At 43.7% G+C, this 21,599-nt stretch overlaps 1 protein-coding gene across 1 annotated transcript in view; it reads left to right on the top strand.

Moving 5' to 3' along the window:
* LOC129842030 (dorsal-ventral patterning tolloid-like protein 1) overlaps nt 1-21,599 on the top strand; it is an 84,630-nt gene that overhangs the window by 33,842 nt on the left and 29,189 nt on the right. The window contains exons 3-5 of the mRNA XM_055910405.1: nt 3,594-3,851; nt 7,954-8,071; nt 18,720-18,898. Coding sequence (XP_055766380.1) covers nt 3,594-3,851; nt 7,954-8,071; nt 18,720-18,898 — 555 coding nt within the window. The remainder of the gene's footprint in view (nt 1-3,593; nt 3,852-7,953; nt 8,072-18,719; nt 18,899-21,599) is intronic.

The raw sequence follows: 21,599 nt of genomic DNA, 5'->3' as shown, positions 1-21,599 counted from the left end.
ATAGTCTTTACACAGATGTAGTATTAATATATATATTGTATTATATTATTATAGTCTTTACACAGATGTAGTATTAATATATATTATATTATTATAGTCTTTACACAGATGTAGTATTAATAAATATTATATTATTATAGTCTCTACACAGATGTAGTATTAATATATATTATATTATTATAGTCTTTACACAGATGTAGTATTAATATATATTATATTATTATAGTCTCTACACAGATGTAGTATTAATATATATTATATTATTATAGTCTTTACACAGATGTAGTATTACTATATATTATATTATTATAGTCTTTACACAGATGTAGTATTAATAAATATTATATTATTATAGTCTTTACACAGATGTAGTATTAATAAATATTATATTACTATAGTCTTTACACAGATGTAGTATTAATAAATATTATATTATTATAGTCTTTACACAGCTGTAGTATTAATATATATTATATTATTATAGTCTTTACACAGATGTAGTATTAATAAATATTATATTACTATAGTCTTTACACAGATGTAGTATTAATAAATATTATATTATTATAGTCTTTACACAGCTGTAGTATTAATATATATTATATTATTATAGTCTTTACACAGATGTAGTATTAATAAATATTATATTACTATAGTCTTTACACAGCTGTAGTATTAATATATATTATATTATTATAGTCTTTACACAGCTGTAGTATTAATATATATTATATTATTATAGTCTTTACACAGCTGTAGTATTAATATATATTATATTATTATAGTCTTTACACAGATGTAGTATTAATATATATTATATTATTACAGTCTTTACACAGATGTAGTATTAATATATATTATATTATTATAGTCTTTACACAGATGTAGTATTAATATATATATTGTATTATATTATTATAGTCTTTACACAGATGTAGTATTAATATATATTATATTATTATAGTCTTTACACAGCTGTAGTATTAATAAATATTATATTATTATAGTCTTTACACAGATGTAGTATTAATATATATATTGTATTATATTATTATAGTCTTTACACAGATGTAGTAATAATACATATGATATTGTTAAAGTTTTTACACAGATGTAGTATTAATATATATTATATTATTATAGTCTTTACACAGATGTAGTATTAATATATATTATATTATTATAGTCTTTACACAGATGTAGTATTAATATATATTATAATATTATAGTCTTTACACAGATGTAGTATTAATATATATTATATTATTATAGTCTTTACACAGATGTAGTATTAATAAATATTATATTACTATAGTCTTTACACAGATGTAGTATTAATAAATATTATATTACTATAGTCTTTACACAGATGTAGTATTAATAAATATTTTATTATTATAGTCTTTACACAGCTGTAGTATTAATATATATTATATTATTATAGTCTTTACACAGATGTAGTATTAATAAATATTATATTATTATAGTCTCTACACAGATGTAGTATTAATATATATTATATTATTATAGTCTTTACACAGATGTAGTATTAATATATATTATATTATTATAGTCTTTACACAGATGTAGTATTAATATATATTATATTATTATAGTCTTTACACAGATATAGTATTAATATATATTATATTATTATAGTCTTTACACAGATGTAGTATTACTATATATTATATTATTATAGTCTTTACACAGATGTAGTATTAATAAATATTATATTATTATAGTCTTTACACAGATGTAGTATTAATAAATATTATATTATTATAGTCTCTACACAGATGTAGTATTAATATATATTATATTATTATAGTCTTTACACAGATGTAGTATTAATATATATTATATTATTATAGTCTTTACACAGATGTAGTATTAATATATATATTGTATTATATTATTATAGTCTTTACACAGATGTAGTATTAATATATATTATATTATTATAGTCTTTACACAGATGTAGTATTACTATATATTATATTATTATAGTCTTTACACAGATGTAGTATTAATAAATATTATATTATTATAGTCTTTACACAGATGTAGTATTAATAAATATTATATTACTATAGTCTTTACACAGATGTAGTATTAATAAATATTATATTATTTTAGTCTTTACACAGCTGTAGTATTAATATATATTATATTATTATAGTCTTTACACAGATGTAGTATTAATAAATATTATATTACTATAGTCTTTACACAGCTGTAGTATTAATATATATTATATTATTATAGTCTTTACACAGCTGTAGTATTAATATATATTATATTATTATAGTCTTTACACAGCTGTAGTATTAATATATATTATATTATTATAGTCTTTACACAGATGTAGTATTAATATATATTATATTATTATAGTCTTTACACAGATGTAGTATTAATATATATTATATTATTATAGTCTTTACACAGATGTAGTATTAATATATATTATATTATTATAGTCTTTACACAGATGTAGTATTAATATATATATTGTATTATATTATTATAGTCTTTACACAGATGTAGTATTAATATATATTATATTATTATAGTCTTTACACAGCTGTAGTATTAATAAATATTATATTATTATAGTCTTTACACAGATGTAGTATTAATATATATATTGTATTATATTATTATAGTCTTTACACAGATGTAGTAATAATACATATGATATTGTTAAAGTTTTTACACAGATGTAGTATTAATATATATTATATTATTATAGTCTTTACACAGATGTAGTATTAATATATATTATATTATTATAGTCTTTACACAGATGTAGTATTAATATATATTATAATATTATAGTCTTTACACAGATGTAGTATTAATATATATATTGTATTATATTATTATAGTCTTTACACAGATGTAGTATTAATATATATTATATTATTATAGTCTTTACACAGATGTAGTATTAATAAATATTATATTACTATAGTCTTTACACAGATGTAGTATTAATAAATATTATATTACTATAGTCTTTACACAGATGTAGTATTAATAAATATTTTATTATTATAGTCTTTACACAGCTGTAGTATTAATATATATTATATTATTATAGTCTTTACACAGATGTAGTATTAATATATATTATATTATTATAGTCTTTACACAGATGTAGTATTAATACATATTATATTACTATAGTCTTTACACAGATGTAGTATTAATACATATTATATTACTATAGTCTTTACACAGATGTAGTATTAATAAATATTATATTATTATAGTCTTTACACAGCTGTAGATTTACTTTATATTATATTATTATAGTCTTTACACAGCCGCTAGCTTGACTCCTCTCCCCTCCTCTCCTCTCCTCTCCTCTCCTCTCCTCTCCTCTCCTCTCCTCTCCTCTCCTCTCCTCTCCTCTCCTCTCCTCTCCTCTCCTCTCCTCTCTTCTCTTCTCTTCTCTTCTCTTCTCTTCTCTTCTCTTCTCTTCTCCTCTCCTCTCCTCTCCTCTCCTCTCTCTCTCTCTCTCTCTCTCTCCTCTCCTCTCCTCTCCTCTCCTCTCCACTCCTCTCCTCTCCTCTCCTCTCCTCCAGACTATAGGCCTATGAACTCCAGTCAAGAATCAGCCTCCGGTCCCAGGACCCAGACTGGGAAAGCTGTTGCTGGAAAGACTGGGAAGGCTGGGAAAGCCGTAAAGAGTGGGAATAGAGTGAAGTCAGCAAGATTGGGGAAAACAGAGAATGCCTGGAGCGTTGTTGTGAAGAGTCGTGTTCCTAGAGCAGCAACCTCCCGAGCTGAGAGGATCTGGCCAGGAGGAGTTATACCTTACATCATCGGAGGAAACTTCACTGGTGAGTATGCGTGATGGATCTGACTGGGAGGACTCATACCTTACCTCATAGGTGGAAACTTCACTGGTCAGTATGTAAATAATTCCTCTAATGTACTCATTAATTAAATTCAATCTACACTGGTCAGTATGTATGATGGATCTGACCAGGAGGACTCATACCACTGGTCAGTATATATGATGGATCTGACTAGGAGGACTCATACCACTGGTCAGTATGTATGGTGGATCTGACTAGGAGGACTCATACCACTGGTCAGTATGTATGGTGGATCTGACTAGGAGGACTCATACCACTGGTCAGTATGTATGGTGGATCTGACTAGGAGGACTCATACCACTGGTCAGTATATATGATGGATCTGACTAGGAGGACTCATACCACTGGTCAGTATGTATGATGGATCTGACTAGGAGGACTCATACCACTGGTCAGTATATATGATGGATCTGACTAGGAGGACTCATACCACTGGTCAGTATGTATGATGGATCTGGCTAGGAGGACTCATACCACTGGTCAGTATGTATGATGGATCTGAACAGGAGGAGTCATACCACTGGTCAGTATATATGATGGATCTGAACAGGAGGACTCATACCACTGGTCAGTATGTATGATGGATCTGACTAGGAGGACTCATACCACTGGTCAGTATATATGATGGATCTGACTAGGAGGACTCATACCACTGGTCAGTATATATGATGGATCTGACTAGGAGGACTCATACCACTGGTCAGTATATATGATGGATCTGAACAGGAGGACTCATACCACTGGTCAGTATGTATGGTGGATCTGGCTAGGAGGACTCATACCACTGGTCAGTATGTATGATGGATCTGAACAGGAGGACTCATACCACTGGTCAGTATATATGATGGATCTGACTAGGAGGACTCATACCACTGGTCAGTATATATGATGGATCTGGCTAGGAGGACTCATACCACTGGTCAGTATGTATGGTGGATCTGGCTAGGAGGACTCATACCACTGGTCAGTATGTATGGTGGATCTGGCCAGGAGGACTCATACCACTGGTCAGTATATATGATGGATCTGACTAGGAGGACTCATACCACTGGTCAGTATGTATGGTGGATCTGGCTAGGAGGACTCATACCACTGGTCAGTATGTATGATGGATCTGACTAGGACGACTCATACCACTGGTCAGTATATATGGTTGATCTGAACAGGAGGACTCATACCACTGGTCAGTATATATGATGGATCTGACCAGGAGGACTCATACCACTGGTCAGTATGTATGGTGGATCTGACTAGGAGGACTCATACCACTGGTCAGTATGTATGGTGGATCTGACTAGGAGGACTCATACCACTGGTCAGTATGTATGATGGATCTGAACAGGAGGACTCATACCACTGGTCAGTATATATGATGGATCTGACTAGGAGGACTCATACCACTGGTCAGTATATATGATGGATCTGAACAGGAGGACTCATACCACTGGTCAGTATGTATGGTGGATCTGAACAGGAGGACTCATACCACTGGTCAGTATATATGATGGATCTGACTAGGAGGACTCATACCACTGGTCAGTATATATGATGGATCTGACCAGGAGGACTCATACCACTGGTCAGTATATATGATGGATCTGACCAGGAGGACTCATACCACTGGTCAGTATGTATGATGGATCTGGCTAGGAGGACTCATACTACTGGTCAGTATATATGGTGGATCTGACTAGGAGGACTCATACCACTGGTCAGTATATATGATGGATCTGACTAGGAGGACTCATACCACTGGTCAGTATATATGATGGATCTGACCAGGAGGACTCATACCACTGGTCAGTATGTATGGTGGATCTGGCCAGGAGGACTCATACCACTGGTCAGTATGTATGGTGGATCTGACTAGGAGGATTCATACCACTGGTCAGTATGTATGATGGATCTGACCAGGAGGACTCATACCACTGGTCAGTATGTATGATGGATCTGACTAGGAGGACTCATACCACTGGTCAGTATGTATGATGGATCTGACTAGGAGGACTCATACCACTGGTCAGTATGTATGGTGGATCTGAACAGGAGGACTCATACCACTGGTCAGTATGTATGATGGATCTGGCTAGGAGGACTCATACCACTGGTCAGTATGTATGGTGGATCTGGCCAGGAGGACTCATACCACTGGTCAGTATGTATGATGGATCTGGCCAGGAGGACTCATACCACTGGTCAGTATATATGATGGATCTGGCCAGGAGGACTCATACCACTGGTCAGTAGATGACTCATACCACTGGTCAGTATATATGATGGATCTGAACAGGAGGACTCATACCACTGGTCAGTATGTATGGTGGATCTGAACAGGAGGACTCATACCACTGGTCAGTATATATGATGGATCTGACTAGGAGGACTCATACCACTGGTCAGTATATATGATGGATCTGAACAGGAGGACTCATACCACTGGTCAGTATATATGATGGATCTGACTAGGAGGACTCATACCACTGGTCAGTATATATGATGGATCTGACCAGGAGGACTCATACCACTGGTCAGTATATATGATGGATCTGGCCAGGAGGACTCATACCACTGGTCAGTATATATGATGGATCTGACTAGGAGGACTCATACCACTGGTCAGTATATATGATGGATTTGACTAGGAGGACTCATACCACTGGTCAGTATATATGATGGATCTGGCCAGGAGGACTCATACCACTGGTCAGTATATATGATGGATCTGACCAGGAGGACTCATACCACTGGTCAGTATGTATGATGGATCTGGCTAAGAGGACTCATACTACTGGTCAGTATATATGGCGGATCTGACTAGGAGGACTCATACCACTGGTCAGTATATATGATGGATCTGACTAGGAGGACTCATACCACTGGTCAGTATATATGATGGATCTGACCAGGAGGACTCATACCACTGGTCAGTATGTATGGTGGATCTGGCCAGGAGGACTCATACCACTGGTCAGTATGTATGGTGGATCTGACTAGGAGGACTCATACCACTGGTCAGTATGTATGATGGATCTGACCAGGAGGACTCATACCACTGGTCAGTATATATGGTGGATCTGACTAGGAGGACTCATACCACTGGTCAGTATGTATGATGGATCTGACCAGGAGGACTCATACCACTGGTCAGTATATATGATGGATCTGGCCAGGAGGACTCATACCACTGGTCAGTAGATGACTCATACCACTGGTCAGTATATATGATGGATCTGACTAGGAGGACTCATACCACTGGTCAGTATGTGTGATGGATCTGGCCAGGAGGACTCATACCACTGGTCAGTATGTATGGTGGATCTGACTAGGAGGACTCATACCACTGGTCAGTATATATGATGGATCTGACTAGGAGGACTCATACCACTGGTCAGTATGTATGGTGGATCTGACTAGGAGGACTCATACCACTGGTCAGTATGTATGATGGATCTGACTAGGAGGACTCATACCACTGGTCAGTATGTATGATGGATCTGACTAGGAGGACTCATACCACTGGTCAGTATGTGTGTGTGTATATTTAATGTGTGTGTGTAACGGTGTGTGTAACGGTGTGTGTGTGTGTGTGTGTGTGTGTGTGTGTGTGTGTGTGTGTGTGTGTGTGTGTATAACGGTGTGTGTATAACAACGTGTGTGTGTATAACAGTGTGTGTGTGTGTGTGTGTGTATAACGGTGTGTGTGTGTTTGTGTATAACGGTTTGTGTATAACGGTGTGTGTGTTTGTGTGTGTATAACGGTGTGTGTGTGTATTACAGTGTGTGTGTGTGTGTGTGTGTGTGTGTGTGTAACAGTGTGTGTATAAAGGTGTGTGTGTGTAACAGTGTGTGTGTGTGTGTGTGTAACAGTGTGTGTATAAAGGTGTGTGTGTGTAACAGTGTGTGTGTGTGTGTGTGTAACAGTGTGTGTTTAACGGTGTGTGTGTGTGTGTGTGTGTGTAACAGTGTGTGTATAAAGGTGTGTGTGTGTAACAGTGTGTGTGTGTGTGTGTGTAACAGTGTGTGTTTAACAGTGTGTGTATAACGGTGTGTGTGTGTGTTCCAGGCAGTCAAAGAGCGATGTTCAAGCAGGCGATGCGTCACTGGGAGAAACTGACCTGCGTGACCTTCATGGAGAAGACTGAAGAGGAGAGTTACATCGTTTTTACGTACCGACCCTGTGGGTGAGGAGGGGGGAGAGAGGGAGGGAGGGGGGGAGGGGGAGAGAGAGGGAGGGAGGGAGGTAGGGAGGGAGAGAGAGAGAGGGGATGAGGGAGAGAGGAGAGTTACATCGTCTTCACATACCGACCCTGTGGGTGAGGATGGGGGAGAGAGGGGGAGAGGGGGGGGGGAGAGGGGGAGAGGGAAGGATGAGAGGGAGGGAGGGAGGGAGGGAGGGAGGGGAGTTACATCGTCTTCACGTACCGACCCTGTGGGTGAGGAGAGGGGAGAGAGGGAGAGAGGGGGAGGAGAGATACAGTCTTCACATACAGACCCTGTGGGTGAGGAGGGGGGAGAGGGAGGAGGGGAGGGAGGGAAGGGGGAGAGGGGGAGAGGGAGGAGGGGAGGGGGGGAAGGAGGAGAGGGGGAGAGGGAGGAGGGGAGGGAGGGAAGGGGGAGAGGGGGAGAGGGAGGAGGGGAGGGAAGGAGGAGAGGGGGAGAGGGAGGAGGGGAGGGGGGGAAGGAGGAGAGGGAGGAGGGGAGGGAGGGAAGGAGGAGAGGGGGAGAGGGAGGAGGGGAGGGGGGGAAGGAGGAGAGGGGGAGAGGGAGGAGGGGAGGGAGGGAAGGAGGAGAGGGGGAGAGGGAGAGAGGGGGAGAGTTACATCGTCTTCACTTACAGACCCTGTGGGTGAGGAGGGGGAGTGAAGAAGAGAGGGAGGAAGAGGGGAGGGATGTGAAGGAGGGGGGGTAGGGAGGAAGAGGGGAGGGATGTGAAGGAGGGGGGGTAGGGAGGAAGAGGGGAGGGATTTGAAGGAGGGGGGGTAGGGAGGAAGATATAGCAGGATGGTGTTAGGTATTGGCCCATTGTCCCACTCACTTTCTCGTTGTGTGTGCGTGTGAGAGTGCGTGTGTGAGTGTGTGTGTGTGAGAGTGTGTGTGTGTGAGAGTCTGTCCGTGTGAGAGTGTGTGTGTGAGAAAGTGTGTGTGTGAGAAAGTGTGTGTGTGTGTGCTTGTGTGAACAGAAGGTTCCCTGATGACCATGTCACAGCAAGAGACGACACGGTCCCTCAACAATGGGCCCCTTCCTTTCCTTCCTGCTCCCCCCCCCCACGGGGAGGCTTTCGTCTCTCGCTCTTCTATCTAGCTAAGGGGCTTGGTGCTTATGTACAGATGCAGGATCATAATTTGAGCCAGTTAGCTACACAGGAAAATTATCCTGCAGCAACAGGAAATTAAAGGATTTTTTTTGTTGTTGTTGGGGCGAATCAAATCTGACATTTTAAAGTGGAAATGACAAACTTTAGAAGACTTTATAAACCTTTTAATACACGTTTTGCATTTCCTGCTTGTGCAAGAACATTCTCAGACACAAAAGAGTGATCAAATGAAGATCCTACATCTGTAGTGTGTACTAATCGTACTACATACTATTTAGAACGTAGTGTTTCGTATAAATACATGCAGTAAGAAACAGACATCAGCATCCAACCCTCATCTACGGGAGGCAGGTAGCCTAACGGTTAGAGCGGTGGGCCAGTTACCGTAAAGGTCGCTGGTTCGAATCCCAGAGCTGACAAGATGAAAAAATCTGTCGATGTCCCCTTGAGCAAGGCACTTAAACAACACATTACACTGGACCTATCATACTACTATGATTGACCCTGCAAAACACCACCTATCATACTACTATGACTGACCCTGTAAAACACCACCTATCATACTACTATGACTGACCCTGTAAAACAACACCTATCATACTACTATGACTGACCCTGTAAAACAACACCTATCATACTACTATGACTGACCCTGTAAAACAACACCTATCATACTACTATGACTGACCCTGTAAAACAACACCTATCATGCTACTATGACTGACCCTGTAAAACAACACCTATCATACTACTATGACTGACCCTGTAAAACAACACCTATCATGCTACTATGACTGACCCTGTACAACAACACCTATCATACTACTATGACTGACCCTGTAAAACAACACCTATCATACTACTATGACTGACCCTGTAAAACAACACCTATCATACTACTATGGCTGACCCTGTAAAACAACACCTATCATACTACTATGACTGACCCTGTAAAACAACACCTATCATACTACTATGACTGACCCTGTAAAACAACACCTATCATACTACTATGACTGACCCTGTAAAACAACACCTATCATACTACTATGACTGACCCTGTAAAACAACACCTATCATACTACTATGACTGACCCTGTAAAACAACACCTATTATACTACTATGGCTGACCCTGTAAAACAACACCTATCATACTACTATGACTGACCCTGTAAAACAACACCTATCATACTACTATGACTGACCCTGTAAAACAACACCTATCATACTACTATGACTGACCCTGTAAAATAACACCTATCATACTACTATGACTGACCCTGTAAAACAACACCTATCATACTACTATGACTGACCCTGTAAAACAACACCTATCATACTACTATGACTGACCCTGTAAAACAACACCTATCATACTACTATGACTGACCCTGTAAAACAACACCTATCATACTACTATGACTGACCCTGTAAAACAACACCTATCATACTACTATGACTGACCCTGTAAAACAACACCTATCATGCTACTATGACTGACCCTGTAAAACAACATCTATCATACTACTATGACTGACCCTGTAAAACAACACCTATCATACTACTATGACTGACCCTGTAAAACAACACCTATCATACTACTATGACTGACCCTGTAAAACAACACCTATCATACTACTATGACTGACCCTGTAAAACAACACCTATCATACTACTATGACTGACCCTGTACAACAACACCTATCATACTACTATGACTGACCCTGTAAAACAACACCTATCATACTACTATGGCTGACCCTGTAAAACAACACCTATCATACTACTATGACTGACCCTGTAAAACAACACCTATCATACTACTATGACTAACCCTGTAAAACAACACCTATCATACTACTATGACTGACCCTGTAAAACAACACCTATCATACTACTATGACTGACCCTGTAAAACAACACCTATCATACTACTATGACTGACCCTGTAAAACAACACCTATCATACTACTATGACTGACCCTGTAAAACAACACCTATCATACTACTATGGCTGACCCTGTAAAACAACACCTATCATACTACTATGACTGACCCTGTAAAACAACACCTATCATACTACTATGGCTGACCCTGTAACACAACACCTATCATACTACTATGACTGACCCTGTAAAACAACACCTATCATACTACTATGACTGACCCTGTAAAACAACACCTATCATACTACTATGACTGACCCTGTAAAACAACACCTATCATACTACTATGACTGACCCTGTAAAACAACACCTATCATACTACTATGACTGACCCTGTAAAACAACACCTATCATACTACTATGGCTGACCCTGTAAAACAACACCTATCATACTACTACGACTGACCCTGTAAAACAACACCTATCATACTACTATGGCTGACCCTGTAAAACAACACCTATCATACTACTATGACTGACCCTGTAAAACAACACCTATCATACTACTACGACTGACCCTGTACAACAACACTTTGAAAGTCGATAAACTTGTAATCTCACTTTTCAGAAAATGGCCTTCGAATGTTTTTGTACAGCTACTGGAGAGCTCTTCTTTGTCTACACCCATTCAGCATCGTTAACACCCCCTTAAGCCTTAGTCCCACCCATCTCTTTAAGGTTTGCTCCGAAGGTTCTATACTAATAACAGCAGTCAAGTACCCAAGCTAACTGGCTAACTGGCTAACTTGCTAGCTACTAACTGACACAAATGATAAAACAGCTCGCTGACCATTACTCGCCCTAGCGGAGCTGGTTAGGCTGTTTTAATGTTATCCAGAGTGTTAGTGACTGTATCTGTGCTGTCAGATTGTCTGTTCGTAAATTCAGAGCACTTCGCTCTCATAGCGTTCTGACCTCACACTGGACCCTCTGGCCGAGGAGTAGGGTTGATCCTAGCGTTCTGACCTCACGCTGGACCCTCTGGCCAAGGATTAGGGTTGATCCTATCGTTCTGACCTCACACTGGACCCTCTAAACCGAGGAGTAGGGTTGATCCTAGCGTTCTGACCTCACACTGGACCCTCTGGCCGAGGAGTAGGGTTGATCCTCGCATTCTGACCTCACACTGGACCCTCTGGCCGAGGAGTAGGGTTGATCCTAGCGTTCTGACCTCACACTGGACCCTCTGGCCGAGGAGTAGGGTTGATCCTCGCTTTCTGACCTCACACTGGACCCTCTGGCCGAGGAGTAGGGTTGATCCTAGCGTTCTGACCTCACACTGGACCCTCTGGCCGAGGAGTAGGGTTGATCCTCGCATTCTGACCTCACACTGGACCCTCTGGCCGAGGAGTAGGGTTGATCCTAGCGTTCTGACCTCACACTGGACCCTCTGGCCGAGGAGTAGGGTTGATCCTCGCATTCTGACCTCACACTGGACCCTCTGGCCGAGGAGTAGGGTTGATCCTAGCGTTCTGACCTCACACTGGACCCTCTGGCCAAGGAGTAGGGTTTATCCTAGCGTTCTGACCTCACACTGGACCCTCTGGCCGAGGAGTAGGGTTGATCCTAGCGTTCTGACATCACACTGGACCCTCTGGCCGAGGAGTAGGGTTGATCCTAGCGTTCTGACCTCACACTGGACCCTCTGGTCGAGGAGTAGGGTTGATCAGAGCGTTCTGACCTCACACTGGACCCTCTGGCCGAGGAGTAGGGTTGATCCTAGCGTTCTGACCTCACACTGGACCCTCTGGCCGAGGAGTAGGGTTGATCCTAGCGTTCTGACCTCACACTGGACCCTCTGGCCGAGGAGTAGGGTTGATCCTAGCGTTCTGACCTCACACTGGACCCTCTGGCCGAGGAGTAGGGTTGATCCTAGCGTTCTGACCTCACACTGGACGCTCTGGCCGAGGAGTAGGGTTGATCCTAGCGTTCTGACCTCACACTGGACCCTCTGGCCGAGGAGTAGGGTTGATCCTAGCGTTCTGACCTCACACTGGACCCTCTGGCCAAGGAGTAGGGTTGATCCTAGCGTTCTGACCTCACACTGGACCCTCTGGCCGAGGAGTAGGGTTGATCCTAGCGTTCTGACCTCACACTGGACCCTCTGGCCAAGGAGTAGGGTTGATCCTAGCGTTCTGACCTCACACTGGACCCTCTGGCCGAGGAGTAGGGTTGATCCTAGCGTTCTGACCTCACACTGAACGCTCTGGCCGAGGAGTAGGGTTGATCCTAGCGTTCTGACCTCACACTGGACGCTCTGGCCGAGGAGTAGGGTTGATCCTAGCGTTCTGACCTCACACTGGACCCTCTGGCCGAGGAGTAGGGTTGATCCTAGAGTTCTGACCTCACACTGGACCCTCTGGCCGAGGATTAGGGTTTATCCTAGCGTTCTGACCTCACACTGGACCTTCTGGCCGAGGAGTAGGGTTGATCCTAGAGTTCTGACCTCACACTGGACCCTCTGGCCGAGGAGTAGGGTTGATCCTAGCGTTCTGACCTCACACTGGACCCTCTGGCCGAGGAGTAGGGTTGATCCTAGCGTTCTGACCTCACACTGGACCCTCTAAACCGAGGAGTAGGGTTGATCCTAGCGTTCTGACCTCACACTGGACCCTCTGGCCGAGGAGTAGGGTTGATCCTAGCGTTATGACCTCACACTGGACCCTCTGGCCGAGGAGTAGGGTTGATCCTAGCGTTCTGACCTCACACTGGACCCTCTGGCCGAGGAGTAGGGTTGATCCTAGCGTTCTGACCTCACACTAGACCCTCTGGCCGAGGAGTAGGGTTGATCCTAGCGTTCTGACCTCACACTGGACCCTCTGGCCGAGGAGTAGGGTTGATCCGATCGTTCTGACCTCACACTGGACCCTCTGGCCGAGGAGTAGGGTTTATCCTAGCGTTCTGACCTCACACTGGACCCTCTGGCCGAGGAGTAGGGTTGATCCTAGCGTTCTGACCTCACACTGGACCCTCTGGCCGAGGAGTAGGGTTGATCCTAGCGTTCTGACCTCACACTGGACCCTCTGGCCGAGGAGTAGGGTTGATCCTAGCGTTCTGACCTCACACTAGACCCTCTGGCCGAGGAGTAGGGTTGATCCTAGCGTTCTGACCTCACACTGTACCCTCTGGCCGAGGAGTAGGGTTGATCCGATCGTTCTGACCTCACACTGGACCCTCTGGCCGAGGAGTAGGGTTTATCCTAGCGTTCTGACCTCACACTGGACCCTCTGGCCGAGGAGTAGGGTTGATCCTAGCGTTCTGACCTCACACTGGACCCTCTGGCCGAGGAGTAGGGTTGATCCTAGCGTTCTGACCTCACACTGGACCCTCTGGCCGAGGAGTAGGGTTGATCCTAGCGTTCTGACCTCACACTAGACCCTCTGGCCGAGGAGTAGGGTTGATCCTAGCGTTCTGACCTCACACTGGACCCTCTGGCCGAGGAGTATGGTTGATCCGATCGTTCTGACCTCACACTGGACCCTCTGGCCGAGGAGTAGGGTTTATCCTAGCGTTCTGACCTCACACTGGACCCTCTGGCCGAGGAGTAGGGTTTATCCTAGCGTTCTGACCTCACACTGGACCCTCTGGCCGAGGAGTAGGGTTGATCCTAGCGTTCTGACCTCACACTGGACCCTCTGGCCGAGGAGTAGGGTTGATCCTAGCGTTCTGACCTCACACTGGACCCTCTGGCCGAGGAGTAGGGTTGATCCTAGCGTTCTGACCTCACACTAGACCCTCTGGCCGAGGAGTAGGGTTGATCCTAGCGTTCTGACCTCACACTGGACCCTCTGGCCGAGGAGTAGGGTTGATCCGATCGTTCTGATCTCACACTGGACCCTCTGGCCGAGGAGTAGGGTTTATCCTAGCGTTCTGACCTCACACTGGACCCTCTGGCCGAGGAGTAGGGTTGATCCTAGCGTTCTGACCTCACACTGGACCCTCTGGCCGAGGAGTAGGGTTGATCAGAGCATTCTGACCTCACACTGGACCCTCTGGCGGGGGGGAGTGTTGATCAGAGCATTCTGACCTCACACTGGACCCTCTGGCCGAGGAGTAGGGTTGATCCTAGCGTTCTGACCTCACACTAGACCCTCTGGCCGAGGAGTAGGGTTGATCAGAGCATTCTGACCTCACACTGGACCCTCTGGCGGGGGGGAGTGTTGATCAGAGCATTCTGACCTCACACTGGACCCTCTGGCCGAGGAGTAGGGTTTATCCTAGCGTTCTGACCTCACACTGGACCCTCTGGCCGAGGAGTAGGGTTGATCCTAGCGTTCTGACCTCACACTGGATCCTCTGGCCGAGGAGTAGGGTTGATCCTATCATTCTGACCTCACACTGGACTCTCTGGCCGAGGAGTAGGGTTGATCCTAGCGTTCTGACCTCACACTGGACCTTCTGGCCGAGGAGTAGGGTTGATCCTCGCATTCTGACCTCACACTGGACCCTCTGGCCGAGGAGTAGGGTTGATCCGATCGTTCTGACCTCACACTGGACCCTCTGGCCGAGGAGTAGGGTTGATCCTAGCGTTCTGACCTCACACTGGACCCTCTGGCCGAGGAGTAGGGTTGATCCTAGCGTTATGACCTCACCCTGGACCCTCTGGCCGAGGAGTAGGGTTGATCCTAGCGTTCTGACCTCACACTGGACCCTCTGGCCGAGGAGTAGGGTTGATCCTAGCGTTCTGACCTCACACTGGACCCTCTGGCCGAGGAGTAGGGTTGATCCTAGCGTTCTGACATCACACTGGACCCTCTGGCCGAGGAGTAGGGTTGATCCTAGCGTTATGACCTCACACTGGACCCTCTGGCCGAGGAGTAGGGTTGATCCTAGCGTTCTGACCTCACACTGGACCCTCTGGCCGAGGAGTAGGGTTGATCCCAGCGTTCTGACCTCACACTGGACCCTCTGGCCGAGGAGTAGGGTTGATCCTAGCGTTTTGACCTCACACCGGACCCTCTGGCCGAGGAGTAGGGTTGATCCGATCGTTCTGACCTAACAGCAGTCAAGCACCCGAGCTAACTTGCTAACATTGGCTAGCTTGCTAGCTACTTCCAGACACAAATGAGGGGAACACCATAATCCCAATTTATAACGTTAATACCCTGCATGAATCTAAAGCTAGCTAACTAGCTAGGTTCAATGTTAGCTGGCTAGCTAACATTAGGCTATAACTAGCAATGCAAATGGCTTTGAGATACACATATATCACGACTACACAGATCCTACACGTAACGTTAGCTAGCTAGGTAACAGTACGCTTTAACTTGCAATGAAAAACGACTTCCTGACAAAAGTAGTATAATGTCTCAACATACAGCTAGCTAAACTCTCTTACCCATATACATGGATGGATGCTTCTCTCCCTCTCTGTCACAGATGCCGTGGTTTCCCATTAGTTTGAAAATGTAATCCAGAGAGACAGGTGTTTTATACAACAGCCTTCTGTGTGTTCCCTCGTTCGACTCCCTCGACTCCCTCTGCATTTGCAATCAAATGGCAGAATCTCCTATCGTACTTCCACACATTTCCACTGATTTCCAAACTCGGTCCTCCAGGAAGTGAAGAGTCTTAGCAACACTTGTGCCAGTTCTTCGTTATATCGAAAAAAATCCACTTTATAAAGAATTACACGTGCTACATGGCAGACCAATCACAGCTCATCTCTCGGCGTGTCCAGCCCATCAGACCAATCCCAACTCATCTCTCGGCGTGTCCAGCCCATCAGACCAATCCCAACTCATCTCTCGGCGTGTCCAGCCCATCAGACCAATCCCAACTCATCTCTCGGCGTGTCCAGCCCATCAGACCAATCACAACTCATCTCTCGGCGTGTCCAGCCCATCAGACCAATCCCAACTCATCTCTCGGCGTATCCAGCCCATCAGACCAATCCCAACTCATCTCTCGGCGTGTCCAGCCCATCAGACCAATCACAACTCATCTCTCGGCGTGTCCAGCCCATCAGACCAATCACAACTCATCTCTCGGCGTGTCCAGCCCATCAGACCAATCACAACTCATCTCTCGGCGTGTCAAACCCATCAGACCAATCCCAACTCATCTCTCGGCGTGTCCAGCCCATCAGACCAATCACAACTCATCTCTCGGCGTGTTCAGCCCGTCCGTTATCTCATCCAATCATGTCTAGCGGGAAGGTTCTTGACTTTTTCCGTGGCTAAACCAAACTTGGCTCGTAATTGAAACCATTTTATTAGTATTTACAGATGGAAGACAAGGTTGTTACTAAGGCACGTGAAAGTTCACATGTTCCGGAAGTCATTTCTGACAAAAAATGTGTTCAAATGCTTCTGAAGTAGGGACTCGGGACATAAGCCTAGTTTCCTGAAATGAGTCACGTGTGTGTGTGTGTGTGTGTGTGTGTGTGTGTGTGTGTGTGTGTGTGTGTGTGTGTGTGTGTGTGTGTGTGTGTGTGTGTGTGTGTGTGTGTGTGTGTGTGTGTGTGTGTGTGTGTGTGTGTGTGTCCCGCCTCAGAGCAAGGCAGCTGTCAGATAAATGTGCTTCACACACACACACACACACACACACACACACACACACACACACACACACACACACACACACACACACACACACACACACACACACACACACACACACACACACACACACACACACACACACTCACTCACTCACTCACTCACTCACTCACTCACTCACTCACTCACTCACTCACTCACTCACTCACTCACTCACTCACTCACTCACTCACTCACTCACTCACTCACTCACTCACTCACTCACTCACTCACTCACTCACTCACTCAGCTGTCAGAGAAACGAATCTTCTCAGAAAACCAGTGGTCAGAGCTATAACAGGACAGTTCCTAAAGGAAATGTGGGTGCTTCAGAAAACCAATGACTATAGTAACAGCAATAGTGAAAGAAAAAACACTCATTCTCTCTCTCTGTTTCTCTCTGTTTCTGTCTGTCTCTGTCTCTCTGTCTCTCTGTCTCTCTGTCTCTCTCTCTCTCTCTCTCTCTCTCTCTCTCTCTCTCTCTCTCTCTCTCTCTCTCTCTCTCTCTCTCTCTCTCTCTCTCTCTCTCTCTCTCTCTCTCTCTCTCTCTCTCTGTTTCTCTCTCTGTCTCTCTCTCTGTTTCTCTCTCTTTCTGTTTCCCTCTCTCACTTCCTGTCTTTGTCTCTTTGTCCCTCTCTCTCTTCTTGTCTTTGTCTCTTCGTCCCTCTCTCTCCCGCTGTCTTTGTCCCTCTCTTTCTCTCTCCCGCTGTCTTTGTCCCTCTCTTTCTCTCTCCCACTGTCTTTGTCTCTTTGTCCCTCTCTCTCTTCTTGTCTTTGTCTCTTCGTCCCTCTCTCTCCCGCTGTCTTTGTCCCTCTCTTTCTCTCTCCCGCTGTCTTTGTCCCTCTCTTTCTCTCTCCCGCTGTCTTTGTCCCTCTCTTTCTCTCTCCCGCTGTCTTTGTCCCTCTCTTTCTCTCTCCCACTGTCTTTGTCTCTTTGTCCCTCTCTTTCTCTCTCGTCCTGTCTTTGTCTCTTTGTCCCTCTCTTTCTCTCTCGTCCTGTCTTTGTCTCTTTGTCCCTCTCTCTCCAGCTGTTGCTCCTACGTGGGTCGTCGTGGTAACGGTCCTCAGGCGATATCGATAGGGAAGAACTGTGATAAGTTTGGCATCGTGGTTCATGAGTTGGGTCACGTGATCGGGTTCTGGCATGAACATACCCGGCCCGACCGAGACGATCACGTCACCATCATCAGAGACAACATACAACCAGGTAACAGACAGGGACGGACGAACAGGCAGTGATGCAACCCGTCAGGATGCTCTCGATGGTGCATCTGAGTGTCTCTATCTGTGTCTCTATCTGTGTGTCTCTATCTGTGTCTCTATCTGTGTCTCTATCTGTGTCTCTATCTGTGTCTCTATCTGTGTCTCTATCTGTGTCTCTATCTGTGTCTCTATCTGTGTCTCTATCTGTGTCTCTATCTGTGTGTCTCTATCTGTGTGTCTCTATCTGTGAGTCTCTATCTGTGTCTCTATCTGTGTGTCTCTATCTGTGTCTCTATCTGAGTCTCTATCTGTGTCTCTATCTGTGTGTCTCTATCTGTGTCTCTATCTGAGTGTCTCTATCTGTGTGTCTCTATCTGTGTCTCTATCTGAGTCTCTATCTGTGTCTCTATCTGTGTGTCTCTATCTGTGTCTCTATCTGAGTCTCTATCTGTGTGTCTCTATCTGTGTCTCTATCTGTGTGTCTCTATCTGTGTCTCTATCTGAGTGTCTCTATCTGTGTCTCTATCTGTGTGTCTCTATCTGTGTCTCTATCTGTGTCTCTATCTGTGTGTCTCTATCTGAGTGTCTCTATCTGTGTCTCTATCTGTGTCTCTATCTGTGTCTCTATCTGTGTCTCTATCTGTGTGTCTCTATCTGTGTGTCTCTATCTGTGAGTCTCTATCTGTGTCTCTATCTGTGTGTCTCTATCTGTGTCTCTATCTGTGTGTCTCTATCTGAGTGTCTCTATCTGTGTGTCTATCTGTGTGTCTATCTGTGTCTCTATCTGTGTGTCTCTATCTGTGTCTCTATCTGTGTGTCTCTATCTGTGTGTCTCTATCTGTGTCTCTATCTGTGTCTCTATCTGTGTGTCTCTATCTGTGTCTCTATCTGTGTCTCTATCTGTGTCTCTATCTGAGTGTCTCTATCTGTGTCTCTATCTGTGTCTCTATCTGTGTCTCTATCTGTGTCTCTATCTGTGTGTCTCTATCTGTGTGTCTATCTGTGTCTCTATCTGAGTGTCTCTATCTGTGTCTCTATCTGTGTGTCTCTATCTGTGTGTCTCTATCTGTGTGTCTCTATCTGTGTCTCTATCTGTGTCTCTATCTGTGTCTCTATCTGTGTGTCTCTATCTGTGTGTCTATCTGTGTCTCTATCTGAGTGTCTCTATCTGTGTCTCTATCTGTGTGTCTCTATCTGTGTGTCTCTATCTGTGTCTCTATCTGTGTCTCTATCTGAGTCTCTATCTGTGTCTCTATCTGTGTGTCTCTATCTGTGTCTCTATCTGAGTGTCTCTATCTGTGTGTCTCTATCTGTGTCTCTATCTGAGTCTCTATCTGTGTCTCTATCTGTGTGTCTCTATCTGTGTCTCTATCTGAGTCTCTATCTGTGTGTCTCTATCTGTGTCTCTATCTGTGTGTCTCTATCTGTGTCTCTATCTGAGTGTCTCTATCTGTGTCTCTATCTGTGTGTCTCTATCTGAGTGTCTCTATCTGTGTGTCTATCTGTGTGTCTATCTGTGTCTCTATCTGTGTGTCTCTATCTGTGTCTCTATCTGTGTGTCTCTATCTGTGTGTCTCTATCTGTGTCTCTATCTGTGTCTCTATCTGTGTCTCTATCTGTGTGTCTCTATCTGTGTCTCTATCTGTGTCTCTATCTGTGTCTCTATCTGAGTGTCTCTATCTGTGTCTCTATCTGTGTCTCTATCTGTGTCTCTATCTGAGTGTCTCTATCTGTGTCTCTATCTGTGTCTCTATCTGTGTCTCTATCTGTGTGTCTCTATCTGTGTCTCTATCTGTGTGTCTCTATCTGTGTGTCTCTATCTGTGTGTCTCTATCTGTGTCCCTATCTGTGTCTCTATCTGAGTGTCTCTATCTGTGTCTCTATCTGTGTGTCTCTATCTGTGTGTCTCTATCTGTGTGTCTCTATCTGTGTCTCTATCTGTGTCTCTATCTGTGTCTCCATCTGAGTGTCTCTATCTGTGTATCTATCTGTGTCTCTATCTGTGTCTCTATCTGAGTGTCTCTATCTGTGTCTCTATCTGTGTCTCTATCTGTGTCTCTATCTGTGTCTCTATCTGTGTCTCTATCTGTGTGTCTCTATCTGTGTCTCTATCTGTGTCTCTATCTGTGTCTCTATCTGAGTCTCTATCTGTGTCTCTATCTGTGTCTCTATCTGTGTCTCTATCTGAGTGTCTCTATCTGTGTGTCTCTATCTGTGTGTCTCTATCTGTGTGTCTCTATCTGAGTGTCTCTATCTGTGTCTCTATCTGTGTCTCTATCTGTGTCTCTATCTGTGTCTCTATCTGAGTGTCTCTATCTGAGTCTCTATCTGTGTGTCTCTATCTGTGTCTCTATCTGTGTCTCTATCTGTGTCTCTATCTGTGTCTCTATCTGTGTGTCTCTATCTGTGTCTCTATCTGTGTCTCTATCTGTGTGTCTCTATCTGTGTCTCTATCTGTGTCTCTATCTGTGTCTCTATCTGAGTGTCTCTATCTGTGTCTCTATCTGTGTCTCTATCTGAGTGTCTCTATCTGTGTGTCTCTATCTGTGTCTCTATCTGTGTCTCTATCTGTGTCTCTATCTGTGTCTCTATCTGTGTCTCTATCTGTGTCTCTATCTGTGTCTCTATCTGTGTGTCTCTATCTGTGTCTCTATCTGTGTCTCTATCTGTGTGTCTCTATCTGTGTGTCTCTATCTGTGTCTCTA

The sequence above is a fragment of the Salvelinus fontinalis genome, unplaced genomic scaffold, assembly GCF_029448725.1.
Source record: "Salvelinus fontinalis isolate EN_2023a unplaced genomic scaffold, ASM2944872v1 scaffold_0008, whole genome shotgun sequence".
Classification (NCBI taxonomy): domain Eukaryota; kingdom Metazoa; phylum Chordata; class Actinopteri; order Salmoniformes; family Salmonidae; genus Salvelinus; species Salvelinus fontinalis.
The sequence above is the reverse complement of the archived record's forward strand: the minus strand, read 5'-3'. Positions and strand labels throughout refer to the sequence as shown.